The sequence below is a fragment of the Barbus barbus genome (assembly GCF_936440315.1).
Source record: "Barbus barbus genome assembly, chromosome: 19".
Lineage (NCBI taxonomy): Eukaryota > Metazoa > Chordata > Actinopteri > Cypriniformes > Cyprinidae > Barbus > Barbus barbus.
In genome coordinates, this window is record NC_136747.1 from 19,651,108 (window position 1) to 19,673,399 (window position 22,292).

At 37.0% G+C, this 22,292-nt stretch overlaps 1 protein-coding gene across 1 annotated transcript; it reads left to right on the top strand.

Annotated features, from left to right (window-relative positions):
• The first annotated feature begins 326 nt into the window (after nt 1–326).
• jazf1a (JAZF zinc finger 1a) lies at nt 327–22,285 on the top strand. The gene is made up of 5 exons (XM_079441718.1): nt 327–586; nt 17,209–17,281; nt 18,240–18,436; nt 19,105–19,274; nt 19,575–22,285. Exons 1-5 carry the CDS (start codon nt 472–474, stop codon nt 19,719–19,721), a joined length of 702 nt encoding a protein of 233 aa, XP_079297844.1. The 5' UTR covers nt 327–471; the 3' UTR covers nt 19,722–22,285.
• Nucleotides 22,286–22,292: the final 7 nt, after the last annotated feature.

Consider the following 22,292-nt stretch of genomic DNA (forward strand, 5'->3'; position numbering starts at 1 on the left):
AAGGACTTGGTTTATATAGAGTCACAAAACCAGTAGTAGCCTTTCTGTGGTAATAATGATCATTTTAGTGTATTAGGCAAAAAGTTAACCGTTTTTGCATTCCCAGGCAGTGGGACTAATAAACCTCACACTTATAAATCCAAGCTGGCAGGCTAGCAAAAGGTGCAGTGAAATAATCAATAATACAGTTGCTTATGTGGCCCTTCTCAGTCAAGCATTCCGCGTCTTTCTCCGCTCAGGTGAACAGCAGCATGTTTGTTTCCCCGGACCCTCCTCCTCCTCCTGCTCCTCCGTCATGCTGCTTTGCCCCCCATCCCCCTCCCATTGGCTGGCAGCCGTCTAAACAGCTCCAGCTGCAATCACCGCCGCCGCTGCTGCAACGAGCTGCCGGCTATTTGATCACCCCCCATCCCGCACAGCCTCTGCCTTCGCCGGTCTGCAAGCTCACGGACCTCTGCCAACACATCCATTATGACGGGCGTCGCGGCTGCCTCCTTCTTCTCCAACGTTTGCCGGTTTGGCGGTTGCGGGCTGCATTTCGAGTCCCTGGGCGAGCTCATCGTTCACATCGAAGATAACCACATCGGTGAGTGGCGCTCCGGTTTCGGCCTGCTGTCCCGCTAAGCAGCTGCTCTGAAGCGGCGAGAAGGCGCGTCTCTGCGCCGTGCATTTGGCTGGGTTCGATGCAGTGACGCGCTAATTCACATGTACGAACTCGCTGCAAATTTAACAGCATTTAGCATTGACTCGGTTTAATTAAGAGGCGATAGATACTCATAAGAAGGTTTAAGTGACGGGTGCGTGCACGGTTACCAGACTCTGCTCTGTTTAGATCTAGGCCTGTATGTAGGTACTTGTGGCAAGCTGTTTTAACTTGTATTGTTTGAAGAAATTAATACCTAATTTTGTTGTTAGTAGTGTTAGTACTTTTAGGTTAATGAATAAAAGTCCAATAGTGACTAATATGAATAATCATAATAATGTTTTTTTTTTTCAGTTTCTCTATATTACAATATATTTTCTAGTTCACGACATTACAATGTAATGCACTACTAGTGCTTATTCCAATAGAGAATGTTTAATCATTACATCATAGCACATAGGCTAGCTACTAATAGCCTATCTGTTTCAGTGTTCTAGTACTGAATAGACCCTATCACATATTTTGTTAAACACTGTATTCCTGTAGAATAGTTGCTAGTATTAGTGGAATACATATGAATATTGAATATTTGAATAAATGGAATATGAATATTTAACCACAGATTCTTATTGAATTTAATAAAAAATGTTTTGGCATTTGTTACCAGTAACAGTCACCATATGGATTATTAGAAACAAGAAGTCATTATTGGAATAATAAAACTGTGTAAATATCTATCATTTTAAAAAATAAAGAAATACTAGTAACAATCAAGGCTGCCAACTCTCACGCATTCAGCGTGAGACTCACGCAATTGACCCAATTCTCACGCTCTCACGCCACACCCCCCTTTTCTCACGCAGACTCGTGCAGCAGTGAGAAGAAAAAAAAAAATCGCGCCGCATGATCTCGCAAAGCAACGCGCAGAGAGACCAGACAGACAGTGTAGTGAGTTTTTTGATGTCAAGCTTGGCCACTGCCCGAGTCACCACCTCTAGTAACTCCTCATATTGGGGCGAGAGAGGCGGCGAAACCTCGTCAACGCTCGTCACGTCAACCTCCTCGGAGGAAGAGAGACGAAGCGCTGAGTCCTCATCTCGGGGGGAAGGAACCGCTTCCCCGAGAGATGGGACACCAGATCTGGTGGATACGGGAGGAGATAGGGACATGCCCGTCTCACTCTCGCCAGCCAGATCAGCCTGTAAGCCCCACGAGTGCAGCCGCCGCTCTGCCTCGGCAGCAGCAGGACCAGCACTGCGTGGGACGCTCACGAAGGCTCCCTCCTCAAAGAGAGCCCTCCGGGTGCGGAGTGTGCGCAGCGAGAGCCGCTCACAGTGCGGCAATCGGCTCCCTCGAGAGCCGATGCCGCATGCTCCGCACCCAGGCAGACCACGCACAGGTTGTGTGTGTCCCCACTCGTGATGTAGCGAGAGCAGGGACTAACACACAACCTGAAACGTGATCTGGGATCGCCCACTGTCTTGGCCTTTGCTTTAGGCATCTTTTTAGGACAGACAACACTAAATAAGACTCACAAGACAAAGGGGGGGGGGGTTAATTGGGCTTAAGCCCCGAATGTTTTGTCAAAAGCCCCGAATCATTTAGGTTTTTTAAAATAACTTCAACTTTGTTTCATTTCCTCTCAGTCTTTCTGACAGGAGCGGCAAAAAATGAAACAAAAGCTCTATTACCGTGCGTGGTGTCGGACGGTACTCGACGCGTCCGCACGAGCGCGAAGGTGAGCGTGGCAAAAATGACGTCATCGCTCAGCTTGTATGAATTTGAATTTATATTGAATTTTTTTTTTTTTTTTTACTGAGTAACTATCATCATTTTCCCAGATAGTGTATAGATTTTTAGGCATTCTATTATCTCAAACAGCCTGAAAAATAGTGCATTTAGCTGACGTAATTGGGAAAAAATCTCCCCGGGGGAGAATGCCCCCGGACCCCCCTAGGTTTGGGCTAAGCCCCGAATGTTTACATCGTCTGGCTCCGCCCCTGGTCAGCCGTTCTCCCTCCCATCTGCGCCGTGTGAATTGTGAACACAGGCAGGTCAGTGAGTTACAGGGCGCCCCGTGTCTCCGTCCAGTTTAGGCTAGTATACTAATATGCTGTTATAGTTTATATAGAATTAAGTTAGCATTAGCAGAGTTGTTTGTTTTGCAGCACTGAGCAGTTATTTTACATAACTTTATCATAAAAAAACATGACAAATATCTGGATATGCCTAGTCTTACAATAGAGCACATGTTAATCTGTGAACATGTTAATCACATGTTAATCCTATTTCTGTAAAATGTTTGTGAAAATTAAATGTAATGTAAATCTCCCAAGAAATTCTGTACAGATACCAAATACTTTGACAATCAATATATACCTAATACACTTCTGCTACTGCAATGATTTTGTGTTTGTATTTTTTCCACACCAAGCCACGCCCCTCCATAAGCCCCTCCCCCAAAATCTCACTCTAAGATGAACTCAAAAGTTGGCAGCCCTGGTAACAATACTGCATTCTAAGGGCTTTAATCATATTAAATTTAATGAAAATGAGAGGGATAAACTTAGTGTTTACAATGGGACGCACTGTATAAAGGTTTATATCATGTAATTGTCACAAGTCACAGCTTGTTTTATATAAAACTGCTTTATAGAGGTTTTGTAGTTTTTTTTTTTGTTTGTTTTTTGTCAGCTGAACAATTTGTATACAGTTCAATCCATTTAACGGGTTGTACTTCTGTCCCTCACAGCCTCGTTTTCATTCATGTCAAAAATGAAATAAGGCGCTACCCTGACTAAGGTTAAATGTAAAAATGGCTTGCCATGTCTACTGTAATTAGCGCTCGCTGTGGAGAGCCATTGTTTACGCTAGTGTTGTGTATTCAAGCTGTCTGTCAAGTCCACAGGAATGAATCCCTGTTTAGGTGTTTAACAGTTACTTTAAGATTAGCATACAAACTTATCTTTTCAAATGAATCCCATATTAGAGAATCACTAACTATATGAAGCCACATTAACATTATTTAGAGAGATCTGTTGTTGTTTTTTGCAATAATTTATTAAATGGTGCATTTTGGTTTAAGAGGTGTGCACTGTAAAACTTTGTACACTGTAAAAATGTAAGCCCACTAAAATGGAAAACTTTAATTAAAGTGATGCACAGCTTTTCTAAAGTGGTACAGCACTTTTTCTACCACCTTGAATTTAATTACTGCTAAAGAAAAAATGAAGCTAATATTGAATTTAATTACTGATGAAGAAATCAACTGAAAACTCAAGAAATATAGATAGAAAATTATGGTGAAAACATTATTACAGCGTATAGTATTGTCTTGTACAGTATTGACCTTACTCTGACTGTTTAGAATATATGCACTGCTGATCTGTAATGGAAATGAATGAATGTTTATAACTGATAGTGCTTTGCTGTGCTGCTCATATCTATTCTGATGGCAGTGCTTCACTCAGATTCTCTAAATAGTGACTGCAGCTGTCACAATGGAAGGCATGAAACACACCTGCACCCCAGTGTGTCTGTCACTGTAGCCTCATAAAAGATCAGCTAGCCTGATTTCCCTCAGGAGTCACAGATCTGACTATTGGGGTTAGGGATTTGACCTCAGAGCTCTTGTTTTAATGAGCACAACAATGAAAGTCCCCCTAATGCAGATCGTTGATACTACTAATCAATAATAATCCTATTGAGTGTAGACCCCATGCAGTAGCTTGGTCTGGCAGTTTGCCAGCCATTAAGATGATTGTTAAAATTCATAGTTCAAATAGAAGATGCTTGAGTTAAAACTATTTTTTCTGCACTATTAGTGTTTTCAATGGGTGATTAATGTTAAAACCTGACAGGGACAACCTATATTTTAGACAACTGGCATATAGAGCAGGATACAGACTCTGTCTACATCTCCTGAATTACATCCCATGATTGTCTGCAACTCTTCCTCTCTTTCATCGCTTTAGGAAATCATACACATGTAACAAATTAAGTATTGGCAATGGCAGGTCATTGTTTAGGCAATAGTTGAATGTTTTACTGACATAAAGTGATAAAAATGGGTCAAATGCTTACAAACAAATTTAAAACAAGCTTCTTTGAAAATAGCTGCACAATTTATGGCCTTGAATGTATTTTAAACTTAAGTCTAATCTCAGAAGCCCTGATGCTGTATTTAGTGCAGTTTTAGCAGTAAAAGCTATTTAGACCCATTTAGCATAATATATCAGAACTATATCAGTGTTAGCCATTCATTTTCAGTGTGTTTTATTTGTAGTTTTAGATGAAACATTATTATTGTGCATTCATCAGTTATTAATCATTTTGTTTATACCTTTCACTAATATGCTTTAGGTAAGCTGTTTGAGTGTTAGATGAGTGAACACTTTTGTCCTCAAGGTCATTTACTTAATTACTTCCAGAATATAGTGTGTTACACTGTAACAATGTAATTTCAGATGTTAAGACGTAATGTTGGTGTTTGGTCAGTCGGTTTCTTTGTCACACCATGTGTTTTCTTGAAACTTGATTTTGCAATGTTGTCACTTGCTCGTCTTATTTGATTTCTATATGATGTTGTTTGTGTATTGCATGCTGATTCTTAAATTTCATGTTTTTTTATAATCAAAACTATTTCATCTGAATACAAATGGCGTATATGCATTTTAATTTCTTCAGTTATTCAATATACTTAGAAAATAATAACTTAGTAAAATAATTAGATAAACTGCCTCATCCTGCTTGTCTTAATTGTTTTGTTGTTGTTGGTTAGATTAATCAGGTTATATCTTTGGGCTACAGTTTGCATGCAGTCAGTTCTGACTCTCAAGTAAATATAAAGTTTCATGAACTTATGTAACATTGCCTCCTTGTGGTAAAATTGTGGTGTTTTTACCACTTTGCATGCTGGACAGAGGTTTGCAGACTGTCATAAGATCTGTCCACATTTACATTATGTAATCAAATAGTACCAAGAAAGAGCTGTCATGTTGCCCTGTATAGAAGACTAGATTATATATTTTGACATAGCTGAATAAAGTAAGATATTCTTTTGACAGAAAGGTAAGTTATCGCAGTTATTAGTCAAAACACAGCTGTGCATCATATTCGTCAGGATGAGTGTGAGAAAGAGATATAAACGAACACTAAAAGGAAAGTTCATTGGATATATCTGTTTATAGTTGCCTAGGCCGAAAGGAATTTTGCATGAAGTCATACCCTCCCGGGATAGTAAGTCCTCCGGGTATCGGACCTGTATTTAGGTAAGTTGTTGTTTAGTGTTGTGGCAGTGGACATTTGTTCAGACATGCCCGTTTCATTTCCTATCTATTGTATTTGCATGTCGTAGGTAACAAATGACATATTTTTAAACAACTGAAATCCGAGTTAACTCTTTACGGCCTGGGTTTGTTATAGTCTCTTATCGTCTGCGAAATTGCAACACTGTAAATAAAACTACATTAAACTTTGGTGAAATATCTAAAAAGATTTTAATAAAACACTGAAAGGGGTAAGTAACTTGACCTTAAATACAGTGGTGGAAAGAGTACTGAAAATTAGTAAATGGCGGTGGTGATGGCGCAGTGGATAAGACACATGCCTTTGGTGTGAGAGACCCGGGTTCGAATCCACTGTGAGACACCAATGTGTCCCTGAGCAAGACTCTTAACCCCTAGTTGCTCCAGAGGCGTGCGACCTCTGACATATATAGCAATTGTAAGTCGCTTTGGATAAAAGCGTCAGCTAAATGAATAAATGTAAATTAGTAGGCCTGCTTAAGTACAAGTACTGTTACGTTGCTGAAATAATACTCAATTACTAGTACTGGCGTCAAAACGGTACTTAAGTAAAAGTACAAATTACTCATCTCAAAAACTACTCAGATTACTAGTTACTTTTTAGCGGCAATATTTAACGAATTACCAAAAAATATTAATTCATATCTTCGCTTCTAATGCTCTGCCAGATGCCCCAAGAAAACAACAAACTGTGCTAATATACACCCATGATGTCATGTAATAGTGAAAAATTATAACCCTAACCTTTATCTCCATACTGAAAACCCAGATGGCCAGACAGTGATTCAGATCAAATATTAGTGTCTGAGAGACTGTGAGTACAGACTGTAGTGTGCACAGCAAATTTTTAAATGCTTAGCTTAAATATGTAATATTAATTAAATCGTGCTCATAAATGGCTGTTGATAGTATTCTCAAATGAAATGAGTAGAGACATGGACAAGCAAATTTTCAGTTTTTGATTAAATATTACGATGGCAGACTATTTTTTTCCCCAGTGTATTGACTTGCACGGTTTAATTATTCACCACAAGACTAGTCATGTGCACTAAAAAAGTAAGTAGGGTCATTTTTGATTTCATGACGACTTCATGAATTCAGTCATTTTCCAATGGGGTTAATACCATTGGCAAAACTACCACATACTGTATACTGCCATATAGATATTTTAATATTTCAAATTGTTTTGTTCATCCATTTTTTGCAAGGCAAACATTATTTCAAGCTTTGAGTGGTTTAATCCAAGTCTTCTAAAAAAGACACGTTCACTTTATATGATGAACAGATTTTAATATAGGCTTTTAATTACATAGCCTACATATAAACATTGATCAGTTACCATTACAAAAATCTCAATCTTAAACATTTGCTCATTCTGTGTATCCGGGTCTTTAAAATAGGGTAACTTTGTTGCAAAAGCTTACCAAGAGGCTTGATTTCAAATCTGATTTCAAACTGAACTGAATTTACAAAAAAAGACAGGTATACAGTCAGTAATAAAATTCTAAAACAAATTAGCTCAATTCAGTTGAGGTATTCGAAATATAACAACACTAAATTTTTATAAGCAGTGATTTAAGAGCCATATGTTATTTATTTAGATAAATGTAACAGATGGCTTGGACCTGTAATGTCTGTACAATGTAGTGATATTTACAAATCAAACAAATATCCCATTCTGAAATATTTTTAGCATAAACTTACATTGTAAAGAAATTAAAGTTCACTCAAAAAAATGAACAAGGAAGGTTGTGCACTTTACATGATATATTTATATTCAGTTTACTTATAATACTTGTCTTTGTTGACTTGAAATGTTTTTTTCTATTAAGGTCCACTTAATTATGTCTCAACTTAACTGTACAAAATCCTAACGCGTTGTCTAAACACAAACCATTTATGATAAGGAAAAAATTTGTACATACAGAGGGTGACAGTATAGTGCGACGCCAAGTGCCATCAAACCCCAAAGAAGAAGACGAGCAAGACGCGTCAGACTACACAGGCGCAAAGATATTTGAATCTGCACACCTGCGTGACCCTCTGCAAAGTTTTTCTTGATAGAGGGACGTCTTACCTTTTCAACGGCTGGTAAAGGTAGGAGGATATTTGTTTTTCCACCAGTATCGATTTTTTAAAATTTTAATAAGAGATATGCTCTTTATTTTTGACCTGCTCTAGTTTTAAAGAATTCTAGCATCTTGACATGCTGAAGTTAGCATGCTAGTTTAGCCACGTGGCGCAGGTTGGTCCGCTGCATATTTCCATTATTTGGGCGAAAAGAAAAGTAATAAAATTCATGGATTAAAGTTCTCAGTCGCTACGATGGATTTCCGTTAACTGGAGCGAGTCTACGACTGATTTATTACGGCAATTGCAGGGTTCCTGTCTGTCCTTAAAGGAACACAACACTTTTTTTTTTGGAAATCGGCTCATTTTACAACTCCCCAAGAGTTAAACAGTTGAGTTTTACCGTTTTTGAATCCATTCAGCCGATCTCCGGGTCTGGCGGTAACTTAGCACTTTTAGCTTAGCTTTGCATAGATCATTGAATCAGATTAGACCATTAGCATCTCGCTCAAAAATGACTAAAGAGTTTCGATAATTTTCCTATTTAAAGCTGGAGTCTTCTGTAATTACATCGTGCACTAAGACCGACGGAAAATGAAAAGTTGCGATTTTCTAGGCTGATATGGCTAGGAACTACACTCTCTTCCGGTGTAATAAGTGGGATGTGATGAAAGCCTGGAGTGGATTGAAAGCACTTTCTTCTCTCTTAAGTTAAGGGTAATCACTCCGCTCGTTGTCCACTCCGGGTTTTCCATTTTAAAAGTTATACTAGTATGTTTATTTTTTATATCTTGAACGCAACATTTATAATGCTACATGTAATGTTGTGGAAATTATTCTGCACGTTTAATAAATAGAAATACACAATGTCCAAATGTATACCTGAAGTGTGTAACTTCCCTTTCATTTTTCTGACTGTAACGTTTGTTGTAAATTTTTTACTCCACTAAAGCATATAAATACTAAATGTTTGCAGATATATTTAAGAAATGTACCAAGTTAACACACTTGCTACAGTTAAAACAATGCTACAGTCATTCTCCGTTGAAACAGCAATACTAAATTCAACCACTAGGTGTCCTTAAACTAAAATCTGCTGTCAAAATGAACAGTGGTTAATACTTGGTTTAAAACTTTTTTTTTTTTTTTCAATTTGTTGTGATGCTTTAAATAAAAATTACAAAGTGTGAACTGAAAAGCTACAAACCAATAAAATAATCAGATTAATTCAGTTTCACAAAATCTTTATCAAATGTTTTGTTTTTATCCTTTGCAATTTTTCAGGTCCTTAATCAAAGGTGTGTTTTGTGTTCCTGCCAAGGTGTTTTACTCACAATAGGTAAGATCTGCAACATCTGCTAATGTAAATACCGTTTCATGCGTGACCATTTCATTTGTTAGTTCTGAGTAGCTTGTTTCTATTTGTATCCTGTTTACTTTTAATTATCAGTAGCAATTGATCACTTCAGTTTTTTTAAGAGATTATATAAATGTTTTATTATTTAAAATTATTTTAAGTCATGTGTGTTATTTGTAAAACTTCTAAAATTTTATTTAAAGGTGGAAGCAGAATTTCTGAGGATTACCACTGTTCCCCTCGTCACAGCGTTTTTTTGCACAACTTGACCACCACGCTGATCAGCTCATCAGAGTGCTGAAGACAGGTGGATCTAAAGGAAAGAAAATGAACCTCACCTTTGCCCCGACTGCACAGGTATAGTTTACTACTTTGTAGAACACATTTAGGAATAAGTACATTTTGTCTAGTGTTACCATTTGTCAGAAACCAATAAAATCTGCAAATGCACCCCATATGAATATAAAATTTCTTTGATTTGTATTTCACAAAGCTTCTGAGATTAAAAGCAATTTTTTTCCCTTTAAACAAATTGCTATTTCATATTTACACTACACACTATGGATAAATAACCAGAATTTTGAGGACACTGATGGACATAATGTAAAGGACCAATCAAAGTTACAAGCAACAGGACGTTTCCCAAAAAGCTTCCCTCCCTTTTCACTCCTTTTCTCTACTTGAGAGTAGGCCTATCGCGATGGTCAATATATCGAATTATCGCACAATATATGTAAATGAGCACGATTACTTTTGGTGCTGCAATATTGCCACTGATAATTTTCTATAATCATAAATATATTATTCTAATTTTTACATAATGAATGCCATTGTGCTACCTCTGTCATCTCCTCTGCTCTCTGTGGCGGAGGAGGGGACAGGGCTCAGGCACGGCTCCACACACTCACACACACACAGAGCGGAAAGTGTCAGGTAATGCAAGCCGCAAGCTTTAGCTCCAATGTGGGAACATTTTGAATCGCGAACTTTGATCTCATGTGTGATCCTGCATTATTTCCTTATCACTTCTCACGTGTGTTTGGTTATGAAACATAGTTTGCGGACCAGACAGAGTTGTCTGCAATACGTTCTACTGTGAAGTCATGCAGTGTCTGAGCTCCTGTCACCAATCATTGTGCAGTATGAACACAGCAGACATACAAAATGTAAAATGTTCTTTGAAAGAGTGTACTTGCATTATGCTATTTTATCATTATACTGTCATTATAAAATCAGTGGCTTAAAATGGCAATAATTTAATTTATCGCAAGTAATTTTGGTGCAATATATCACACAACAAAAAGTAGTTATCGTGACAGCCCTACTTGAGTGTACTCTGTTATTGACTAATTGCATAATCATTGATAATGTTTGTATAAGTAAATGGTCATTGTACATGTGCCTACTTTTATAGTTAAAGTTTCACCCATTTCACATGAATATAGAAGTGTAATAGGTTTGAAGTATGTATGTTGATGTTTTTTCTATTTAGAATGAAACTGTTGAAAAGAAGAGGGAGTGCCTCTCAGGGCACTTTGTATCTATCTAAATGAAGATCTGAGCAGTCTCTTCAGAGAGTATCTGGTAAGTAATACTAACAATTACTGCAGCAGTAACTATCCTAGTGCTTTCAAGAATATCACAATATCAATTTAACATTGTGGGATATGGCTTGTAGGAATGGAAATTTTGGTCTAGACCAAAATCACGTTTCTGATAATTTAATCTTAAAAATTGATAAATTATAATCTTATAAAAGTAGAATTTATGGCAGAGCTGCTATATTAGATTACATCAGATCATGCAGGTGTACTTAATAAAGTGGCCAGTGAGTGTACAAGTTGTGAGGAATCGGTTTGGACCAAAAGTTAGTAATCAAGCACCATTTTAAAACCTTTACGGAGAAAACTGCAATGCAAATGAGCTCTTTGGAATTGTAATTGGCTGGTGATTTCATTGTTGTCCTTTTTTGTGTGTGGAAATGATTCAGATGGCTATGCTGCCCAGAGGGACCTTGAACAAGTTGTCTTTGGCATCTACAGCATTAATGTTGAGGGAGGTGATGCCACCACCACTCCAGTTGATGTTGTAATAGTGACTGAAGTGCTTCACGACTTGGGAGACATCGCTTCTGCATGTGCACTCTTAATGGGTGTCATGTATGCAATGAACCTCATTTATCCTCAGGAACTGAAAACGTTCTGAGGTGCTTCAGAAAATCTTCCTCCAACTGGATGCTACCAGACTCTCAACCAAGGTACGGATGCTTAAAAACAAACTGTATGAGTGAACCAACATTGAGCGTGTGGCGTTTAACATAAAGGCCTGCTTTGTACTTGAAACCATATAATAGAAAAACACTTGAAAGATTATATACCTTTTTTTTTTTTTTTTTTTTTGTGAGACACACACCACTGTTCTGGGCGACATGCATGTAAAGCGTTTTTTAAAGGTAAAGATAACCAACATTAAATGCTGCCACTTATGGGTATGTTTAACTGTTTTTTTTCTCTTTTGTAAAAGAGAATTTGATAAACAGTTGTGTTATGTTGTTGATAAACTCTTGTGTTGGTGAATAAAGGAACTAACAAATGTTGAGTTGAGTTTACTGAAGTAATTTGTGTGGAACCAGTTGACAAACTAGAGTTTATTCAACCTAACTAGTAAAAATTAAAGTTAGTGAAAGCATTTTATTTTGATTAAGCTTGAATTGAATGTTTTGTTGCAAAATCATTAGTTTACTTTGAATAGACAAATATGTAATATGCAACTTCTAAACAAATTTTGTTAGTCCATATAACATAACTGACTTTAGTTAGTTACTCAAACGTCTCTTGTTGAGCAGAAATTTGTGATAATAGTTGGCTTGAGTCAAAAATATTATTTCTCCCTAAAACAACCCCATTAAGTTAGATAACCTTGAAATATTTGTTTTCAACTTTCATAATTAAATTTTGTGGAACCTGTTGACAAGAGAAAATTAAAGTCAAGGTTTAATTTTTTTGAGTGTTCCATCTTTCATATTGAAAGACAAAAAGGTGCATTTCACTTTATTAGTCAATAAAATTTCCAGTAGCATTTTCATCGGTCAGGCGTGGTTCTATTCTGAATGATCACTTTTGACAAACTTTAATCTAGGAGCAAAGAGAAATAATTTCTACTATAAAAGCACGAACAGATCACGATTGCACACTGAGTGCACACAAGCAATATCGGAGTGAGAGGACAGGCAGTTCATTTGTATAAGTTAGGCCTATTTGAGATCTCGCATCCAGTTTTCTGATATTACATGACTCTGTTCTCATGTTACAATAAAGCGCTTGCCACATTTGCGCGGGAATGATCAAAATTATGCGGAATACCTGCAATTCTGTGCAGACATTCAGACTGTAATTGACAGGAGGCGGATGTCAAACTCCCTGTCGGAGAGGAGAGAGCGAGATGCAGTTTGTATTGGTGTAGGGCAGGCTATATACGGTAGATACTGTGGAAAATAAGTAATGAAACCATGCCAGATATTTCAGTATCTGTATCAAAATATAGATACTTATGATAACACTACCATGTAGTTTGTTTCTCCAAAATTTGACTCCAGTTACGCTGAGCTCCCTCACTGTCCGATCAGCTCTTCAACCCTGCTGCTGCAGCGGCGGCTTTGCCCCGGTTCAGATATCGGGGCTTTTATCGGTCCGTTTACGATCGGATATCTTTATTGGCTAATGAAATGCCGTCAAACTTTGAATATCAATTCAAATTGGGCGTACTCAGTAACTATGATTTAAAAGTAATGAAGTAGATTATTTTGCTTCATTTACACTTAAGTAAAAGTACAGCTTTAAAAATATACTCAAAGTACAAGTACCCGAATAAATTACTTAATTACAGTAACGTGAGTAGATGTAATTCGTTACCGCCATCACTGCTTAAATATAAAACTATCATTCGGAGTACTAGATAGGCTACTTAAACGAGTTTCTTTCAGTGACCAGAAGATGTCAGGCTTGTTGCACAATATCCGTTTGCTCTAGTACACTGTGAGGGAAGTGCTAGATGATTTTAGATGTAAACCAAAAAGTATTGAAAGGCTTTGTAAATGCTCAAGTTTTATTCTTTTGAGGCCAAAATTGTCTAGTATAGCTAATGACACAGTTCTCAATTATAGCTTTGAGGTTTTGTTGATATTGTTAATGAATAATCATGGCATATTCATGATTAAGGAAGTGTTGCATTTTATATTCCTCAGTATTGAGTTATATTATGTTGAACATTGAAACCATATGTAGGCTAGTTCTTCATAATTTTCTGAACTTATACAATTATTATTATTTTTGGACATCTAACTGAAATAAGTTGCAATAATAGTTGACAAACTAATTTCAAGAAATAATTATAATTATAGAAGTTAACTCTGTTTAGCTCTGTTGAGATCATTATGATTTAATTGTGTGTGTGTTTATAAGAGAGAGTTGCATTAAATGACTCGTCAGGCCTTTTTATGAGGCAATTAGTGAGATCCAGTGGAAAATCCATTATACCAGCTTTCCTAGTCCCACCCAAAACCCAGTGTGTGTTTGTCTGTGTGTGCTGTTGTGCATAATTTGTGCATTTGTGTGTGTGAATGTTTCCCTTTTCATGTGTGTGCTCGTCCTTGAGCTTGTGTGTCTTTGTGTGTACATACGGAAGTGTTTGGAGTGTTGTATCCTGCTGAGCTCTGAGAAGTGTAATTACAGCCTCGTTTAGAGTTCTTCCCCTCCCCCCTTTCCCTCCATCCGGAGACCTGCTGCTCTCCAGCACATTAAAACACTCCCCTGCTTTTTAATTAGCCGTCTGGAAAACAAACCCGGCATTCCTGCATTGCTGCTCCATGCCAGGCTCTGACTTGTGCACAGACTCACACTAACAGGGACACACACATATTGCTTTCTGATGGTTTTTGTGCTGAATTCCACCACAGGGTGGCACATTTGCTCTTCTGGTGGTTTCAGAGCCCTTTAAAAAGTTTCCAACTATTTCAAAATTGTCTTACAGGGATGCATTTCTGTCTGATTTAGATCCACCTGATCCCAAATCAGTGTGTAGATCAGCATTAAATAGCCCAGTGAGGATTGATAGGCAAAGGATTTAATGATATGGCTGTGAATAAAAGGCATGTTTATGGGAGAAAGTTCTTTAATGTCCTCACAGAGGGCCCAGTATTATTAGCCCTACATAAAGATTTCATAGGGATTTAATACTGGTCGTGGCCCATTAAAATGCAATATTACTGCTACTGCTTGGGACAAGTGGTGCTTTCAACTCTACTTCCTGCTGCTATAAGGATGGCTGTTGTTTGTACTGAATTATGACGGCTGTTATTGGAAGTTTATGATTTTGCTAAATGTGAAAATTAACTCTGGGGCGTTCAGTTTAAGAGGTACTGAATGTTAAGTGTTCGTGTGTGTGTGTTTGTGTTTCTTTCTGCTTGTGTATTTCCTTGCAACTTTTCCTGTGGAAAGACCTTGTGGTCCTCCATTTTCTAGGTGAAGGGAAATCATAAAATTGGAAAACATTAACTCTGCCCTCCCTTCACTGTTCTGCACCTGGCACACATAATTATATTTCACCCCTACACACATAATACTAGAGTTAAATTGCTGAGATTTACAGGAATGATTCACTCTACAGAAATGAAAATTCTGTCAGCATTTTCTCACCCTCATGTTCTTCAAGACCTGCATGACTTGCTTTCTTTGGTGGAACACAAAAGAAGATATTAACAGTAAAGAATAGTTTTTTTCATATAATGCATTGAAAGTGAACTAAGGCTGCAAGTAAGATTTTAAAGTATGTTTCCTAAACAAATCTGTCACATGAGTTTATAAAGGCTTGATATATTGTGCAAGTCATACGGACCACGTTTTTTGCTTTATATTATTCAGATTTTGATAATCCAGGGATCATCATCCTCTTTTGTTGTGATGAACAGAGTAGTATAAACATTCTTCAGAATGTCTTTTTTTAATGTTGCATGAAAGAAAGTCATAGTTAGAAACTATATGAGGGTGAGTAAATTATGACAACTATTTAATGTCTCTATTGTTTCCACCACAGAATAAAAAATAAAAAGGTAATTGTGACTTTTTATCAGACAATTTGGAAAGTCAGAATTATATATAAAGAGATGTAATCTCAAAATTGAGATTTGTTTTCTCGCATTTCAGTTTATCTCTTGCAATTTGCAGTTTTAAGAAGTCATGAAGTCAGAATTGTGAGATTAGAAGTCACAATTACTTTATTTTTTTATTCTGTGTCAGAAACAGGTATCCATACTAAAGTCTTAATTTTCAACAAACTGAATATAAAATTGTGATGTTTTGCAAGGATCGCATTGATTGTAGATAACTCCAGAAAGGTTAATTTGTGACTCTAATTTGTGTAAACCTATGGCAAAAATAAGTAAATGCATAAATGTGCAGGTACAATCCAAAAACTCAATCTTGAAATGATGTCAAATCTAAGCTTAAATCTTTGTATAGGCTACAGATAAGTATTTCCTGTGTTTTGTATTTTTTTTAAACCATTTAGTTAAATTAATTTTCATTTGTTTTTAATTTCGCAGTTGCTTTAAAACAAAGTATTTTTAAGCTTGAAAGTGCACACCTGCAGGTAAAATGATTTGGAAACACTAATAAACCACTGAAGACCACCTCAGTGGACCACCTGAGATACACAAATGTGTGTGTGTGTGTGTGAGGATGTGTGTCCTCTTTATGAGGTGAGGAAGGCCTAATCCATGCAGTGCAGTCACCAGAAAGCACTCTGAGATTAAGGCAGAAGCAGACACAGGTAGCACTCTAGACTGGTTTCCTTAAAAGTCGTCAAGGACACGTAGCTACTCTGTGCTGTTTTTACAATTCATTTGTGTTTGGGGATTCAAGTCATGCTATTACAGATTGTGTGAAATGTGACAGAGTGCCAAAGATTTGCATTCGCATGTGAGATCTGGAAAGTTCTACAAAGCAATAAGTGAGCATGTAAACATTTCTCCATGTTCAAGGAGAATAATGGTTAAGCGAACATGGTGGAATGCTCTTAATGGCTTGGAGTAATACCTCATTTAGACATATGGGACCTATTACATACACTGCCTGTTATACACAAATATAACTGCACACACGCATGCAATGCGACCCATTTGAATGCAAAAAAATTGCTTTTCTTTTTCTACTTTCTCCACATGGTCATTGAAAATAATCGTGCAGAACACACACAGCAGTTTCTTTTTTTCTCTTTGTGAGGTCTTCTGTGCACCATTTATGTTTTAATGAGCTCTAAGCAGCAATTAACATCCTGCAATTCTCACACACTCTCTCAAACACACAGTGTGGTGAACAATGTCTTCCTTAACTAACATTTTGAATGTATACAAATAAGATGAATCCTGATCAGTGTCATCAGATGGAACTCTTTGCCACATGAGGGCAGTCTCAGGCCATGATTTAGACTATAACCAGAAACACACACACACACACACACACAGACAGTTGGCAGAGGAACCTTTGAAGCATTGCTTGGTGGCCTCAGGCAATGGAAGCTGCTTGCTGTCACAAGTAGAATGGAAAAAGTGTGGTGGTGGTGTGGTTGGATTGGGCCTGCAGGGCATTAGGGGTGCTTGTTTGATGAACGTACAGTAAGCACAACATTCTGTTTCAAGCTGTTGCTTTGTCTGTGAGCATCTATGCAATATAGCATACACGGCCTTTGCCTTGACCTATATGTGCCCATCTTTATCTTCAGCTTTATCCTGTGTTTTGCAGTCTAATGTGATTGTGTTTTCTCTATTCCTCTCTCAGACACAGATCCCAGAGTTCTGGAGAGGCAGGAGCTTCAGCAGCCCACATATGTTGCTCTGAGCTACATTAATAGGTATGTTGAAATATGTATATACTTGTGTAGTATAATTTGTGTAGTAAAAATATGAATAAATGCACTACCATTCAAAGTTTGGGGTCAGTACGATTTTGTTTTAAATGAGTTAATTTAATTTAGCAAAGATGCATAAAGATGTGACTGAAGATGTTTTTAATGTTAAAAAATATTCAAATAAACGCTTTTCTTTTGTACCTTCTATTTATCAAGTAATCCTGAAAAAAATCATAGTTTCCAGAAGGTTTTGCAGCATAACTGTTTTAACACTGATAATATTAAGAAATGTTTCTTGAGAATCATTCAGGATCATGTGACACAAAAGGGGGGGTATAGAAATTAATACTTTTTAAGCAAGGATGCTTTAAATTGATCAAAAGTGATGATAGATTTATTTTAGATAAATTTAGATTTATTTTAACCTTTATATTAATCAAAGAAACCTAAAAAAAATCACTCAGAAAATCAGAAGATTAGAATGATTTCTGAAGGATGTGACTGGAGTAATGATGCTAAAAATTCAGCTTTGAAATCACTGGAATAAATGAAATGTTAAAATATATTCAAATAGAAAACTGTAATTTTAAATATAAAAATATTTCAAAGTATGACTGTTTTTGCTGTACTTTGGATCAAATAAATGCAGGCTTGGTGAGCAGAAAAGACTTCTTTTATAACCATTAAAAACTTTACTGTTCAAAAACTTTTGACTGGTCGTGTATATGCAAGACATTTTAAACTAAAGTGCAATGGGAAATTTCTGTAACAATGGTATACACTTGGGAGGTCAGTACAGAAGGTTGACAATTGTATTTGACACATATTTCAGTTATCCATTTCCAATTGTAGTTTTTTCCGTTTTGTATAACCACTGTCATTCCAAGAACAATAGTCCTCAGGTGCATCATTACCTGCACATCAATCTATTAACATGGCCTTCTGTTTGTTTTTTCTTCAGGTTCATGACTGAAGCTGCACGCAGAGAGCAAGAAACTCAGAAGAAGAAGGTCCAGCCCAAAATTGCTATATCAGTCACCGGAGGTGTATCGCGTAACAGTACGGCCACGCCTCCTCGGCATAGCAACGGCAGCCTAACTCCACCCGTCACCCCTCCCATCACGCCCTCATCCTCCTTCCGCAGCAGCACACCCACAGGTGAATGGAGCTTGTGTACACGATAATGACACACTTTAGATTTACATATATAAAAACAATTATTTGAAATATTTCTAACTCATTAGGAGTGTTTGTAATACTCGTGGAGAATTGACCGGCTGCTGAATTCTCATGTCTTTTAATTTGTTATAATTAAGTCTGAAATTTTCTGATTCATTAACCTCTAAATTGTGGCTTGTTGCATTTGCTGTCAAGAGAGATAGTTCCCACTAAACCTAAAGCCACAATAATTGTATGTCTGTGTTGAAAAGTTTCCATGGGTTTAAATCCAAGCTTGGGTGATGTCCATTTCCTGTTTGTTTCATACTGTGCTTGTCTTTTAATGAACATTAAAATAAGCCTGTCATTATGTCAGTGTATGTTCTGTGTTAAGAAATATGCTAAGAGTCAGAAACATAATTAACTGACTGCCGGTTAGTTACAGTTGAATTAAACTGAATCTGTGCTGCATAAACAGCAGTTGTTTCAGAAATATTAAATCTAACCTGAACTGTGTTAAGACACATTATGCTCCTAATGAAGAAACGCTGGATAATTGGAGTAAAGGGCACAATTGCTTTCTCAGTTCTCATTCGTTCTCTCATCAGCTAATATATGAAGCAAATAAATGACTAATTAAAGAGTTTAACTTTATTGGTGTGCCTCAGGCAGCGAGTGTGATGAGGAGGAAGTGGAGTATGAAGACTCTGACAGCGACGAGTCCTGGACTACAGAAAGTGCCATCAGCTCAGAGTCCATCCTCAGTTCCATGTGCATGAATGGGGGTGATGAGAAACCCTTCGCATGCCCTGTTCCAGGATGCAAGAAAAGATACAAGGTACTGCACTCACAACTCAAAATATTTTTTTAGATATGAAATATTAAGTATTATTGTGGTATAAGATATTTAATGTTTTTATATTTTGTTTTTTTAAGATAAAATTTAATAATAGCATATAACTGCAGTATCATCTGCAAATAAAATGCAGAAAAACAAAAGCTGTGGTTGGTCACATTATTAGTAATATAGATGATTTCTTCCTGTCAAAGTGGGGAAGACCTGCAGAAATGTTTTTTCTTTCTGGAAGTGCTTTTGACTTTCCCTCATTCCCGCTTTTACTTCTATCTTCTCTTTCAGAATGTGAATGGTATTAAGTACCATGCTAAAAACGGGCACAGGACGCAGATCCGTGTGAGAAAGCCCTTCAAGTGTCGCTGTGGGAAAAGCTATAAAACCTCTCAAGGCCTTAGACATCACACCATCAACTTCCACCCACCTCTGTGATACACACCATCATTTTCAAGTTTATCTAGTCATCCTTTCATTTACATTTCTGGATCATATGTAAACTGGGATCAAATGCTAATTTCATTATTACTTTTTTCTCTTTATGTATGTGATTTTATATATACATGTAGATATACTTGTACATTTGCACATTCCACGTATATCATTTCTTTACTGCTTTTCAAGATATTCTTTATTTTTCTTTTCTTTTTTTGTATTTCGGTGACACAGTCACTGATAACTGAAAATTACTGTGCTGAAGATTAGGACACGACATAAACATTTGTTTCTGATTTTAAAGACTATTCAGAGAAAATGGTTTAAAATCAGAAGAGTTAAGAAATTCTAGATAATTTCTTTTTGTTCATCAAACCTACTAAGTGAAAACTACAGTAAGTATGTTGAAACATGTATATATGAAATTATATAAAGACATTTATATATATATTAGTAGCCAAGTTGTATTATCCAAACATTTTATTTTCCATTATATATTTTGCATAACATTTATATTATGTTTTATACAAGAACTTTATCTCTTCTTTTTGGACTTTTTTGAATTACATTTCATATTTTTATTTGCTTTGTAGAGAAGCGGTCTTTTATTGTCTGAATTGGAAGGACATTGATCTCAGGTCACAATACAGCTGCCAACTTTCAGACAAACAAACCAGGAAACAGGAAAAACTCACTTCCACTCACGTTGTTCCAGAACATTCCACAGAATATCAAAACGGCTGACATTACGCAGTGTAAAGTTACCTTTCCAGATTTTTTTTGCATGCGGCTGGCATGCAGGCAGCACCTTCGGTGTGAAATTGAATGCTCTGCATGTGGCCTTCTCCACATGTCTGCAAGCGGTTACATGGTTTCTGTCTAGTTGCATTTGAGTTCTGAGCAATATTTGATATAATGATCCCTGAATGAAAACACACAATTGTTGAAGCCAACAATAATCACATTTAAAATGTGCAACGCAACAGCAGCTTAAAGAAAGACAAAGAAGGGCAGATTTATTCAGCCCCGTACCCCTGCTGTTATACCAGCAGTGCAGAAGTGCCAAGTTATTCTTCCCTGACGGAAAAAGAAACATGGATGATCTGCCAAACACACAACGGGTCACATCTGGCTATCCGTTTGGTGCCTGTTAGCGGAGGAGCCTTAAAGAGGACCTAAACTTCTCTGTGTACTCAGCCTTGCAGTATTTTGTCAGTTTTAGCTCGTACGATCTTGATTTCGGTCGTTGCTGTTGTTTATTTTTGACACATTTGGGACTGTCCTCGTGGTTGTGTTTGTGTAAACGTATTTGTTAGCCCTCTGCTTGCCTTGTATTGTAGGCTACGGCTTGCTAGCATGACACGACCGCTTAGCTGCTCTGCTGTCTCTTGGATTGTAGTCTTACTGTTACAATCTTTGTTGTCAAAAGTATTATATCATTACTTTATATTGTTACTGCTAGTATTACAGTTTGATAGTGCCAGATGCATAGCTACGCCTGAATATATTTTCTCAACTTTAATTCTTGAACGATTTTTGCATTGGTCCTGTTGTCGGCCAAATAAAGCATACTATGGTTTACAAAAGTAAAAATGTCTTAAGCAACTGCTAAGATCTTAAACCTTTGGTGCAAAGAAGGACCAAGTAAGCTTTCCTATCCACTAGTCTGTTTTTCTTGGTTATGGTCGGTCAAATGAAACAACGTGGACCAAAAATGGCACTGCCAAATCTCCAGATACAAAGCTTGGAAAAATAAGGTGCTGTTTATGGTACAATGATGGTATCAGATTGTGTTTCCATGGTTCTTTGAAATGTACACCATGGTATGTATATGGCATTTTATGGTACATGTCCAAAAACATGGTAACATACACTAAGTTGTGCCAAGATGGGACACAGAAATTCAATATGGACAAATGTTCCATATTTTCCATATATTTGGACCAACTTCTGTATTTAAACACTAATATCTTGGACTGTCGCCATGATTTCTTGGAAAAAAGAAGCTTGAGGTTGAATGAATGGGTAGTTACTATAATTTCGATGCCAAAAACTGGAGCTAGGGAATGAAGGAAATATTGGATGCCTATTTGTGAGTGACTCATTGTAGATGACTCAGTGTCCTGTTATTTTCCAGTTCATCCGGTGTCATGTTTGTTTGTTTGTATGTGTGTATTTCTGGACTGTGTACCAGTAACCACATTTGTACCTCTCTTTGGCTACGGAGTCATTTGGTCTCAGCTTTGACATCCAAACTAGAACCTGTTTAACATGATTTTACTGGATGGGATCCGTGTGATTCGTCACACCTACAATGTAGTAATGTGACTGAGATGCATTTATTTTGGAGGGAGTTTGATATACTATATAGTGAATGTATCGTATTGCAAGTCTTTTGTAAAGTGCTTTTGAAATTATATTTTCGTACTGTATGTTTTTGTGGAACCAAGGCAATTTGTATGTGAGACGACGTATCATGTGTGCGTGTTTGTGTGAGTGAATGAGAGACTCTTTAGAGACGTCTTTATCCTCAAGCTGCAATGTAAACTTTAGGACAATGGTACAAAAATA

Excerpts from the sequence above, each read along its gene's own strand:
- jazf1a (XM_079441718.1), top strand. The coding sequence starts at position 472 with ATGACGGGCGTCGCGGCTGCCTCCTTCTTCTCCAACGTTTGCCGGTTT. Across the intron at positions 587-17,208 it reads CATCGAAGATAACCACATCG|ACACAGATCCCAGAGTTCTG; the intron begins GTGAGTGGCGCT and ends TTCCTCTCTCAG. Across the intron at positions 18,437-19,104 it reads CCGCAGCAGCACACCCACAG|GCAGCGAGTGTGATGAGGAG; the intron begins GTGAATGGAGCT and ends GGTGTGCCTCAG.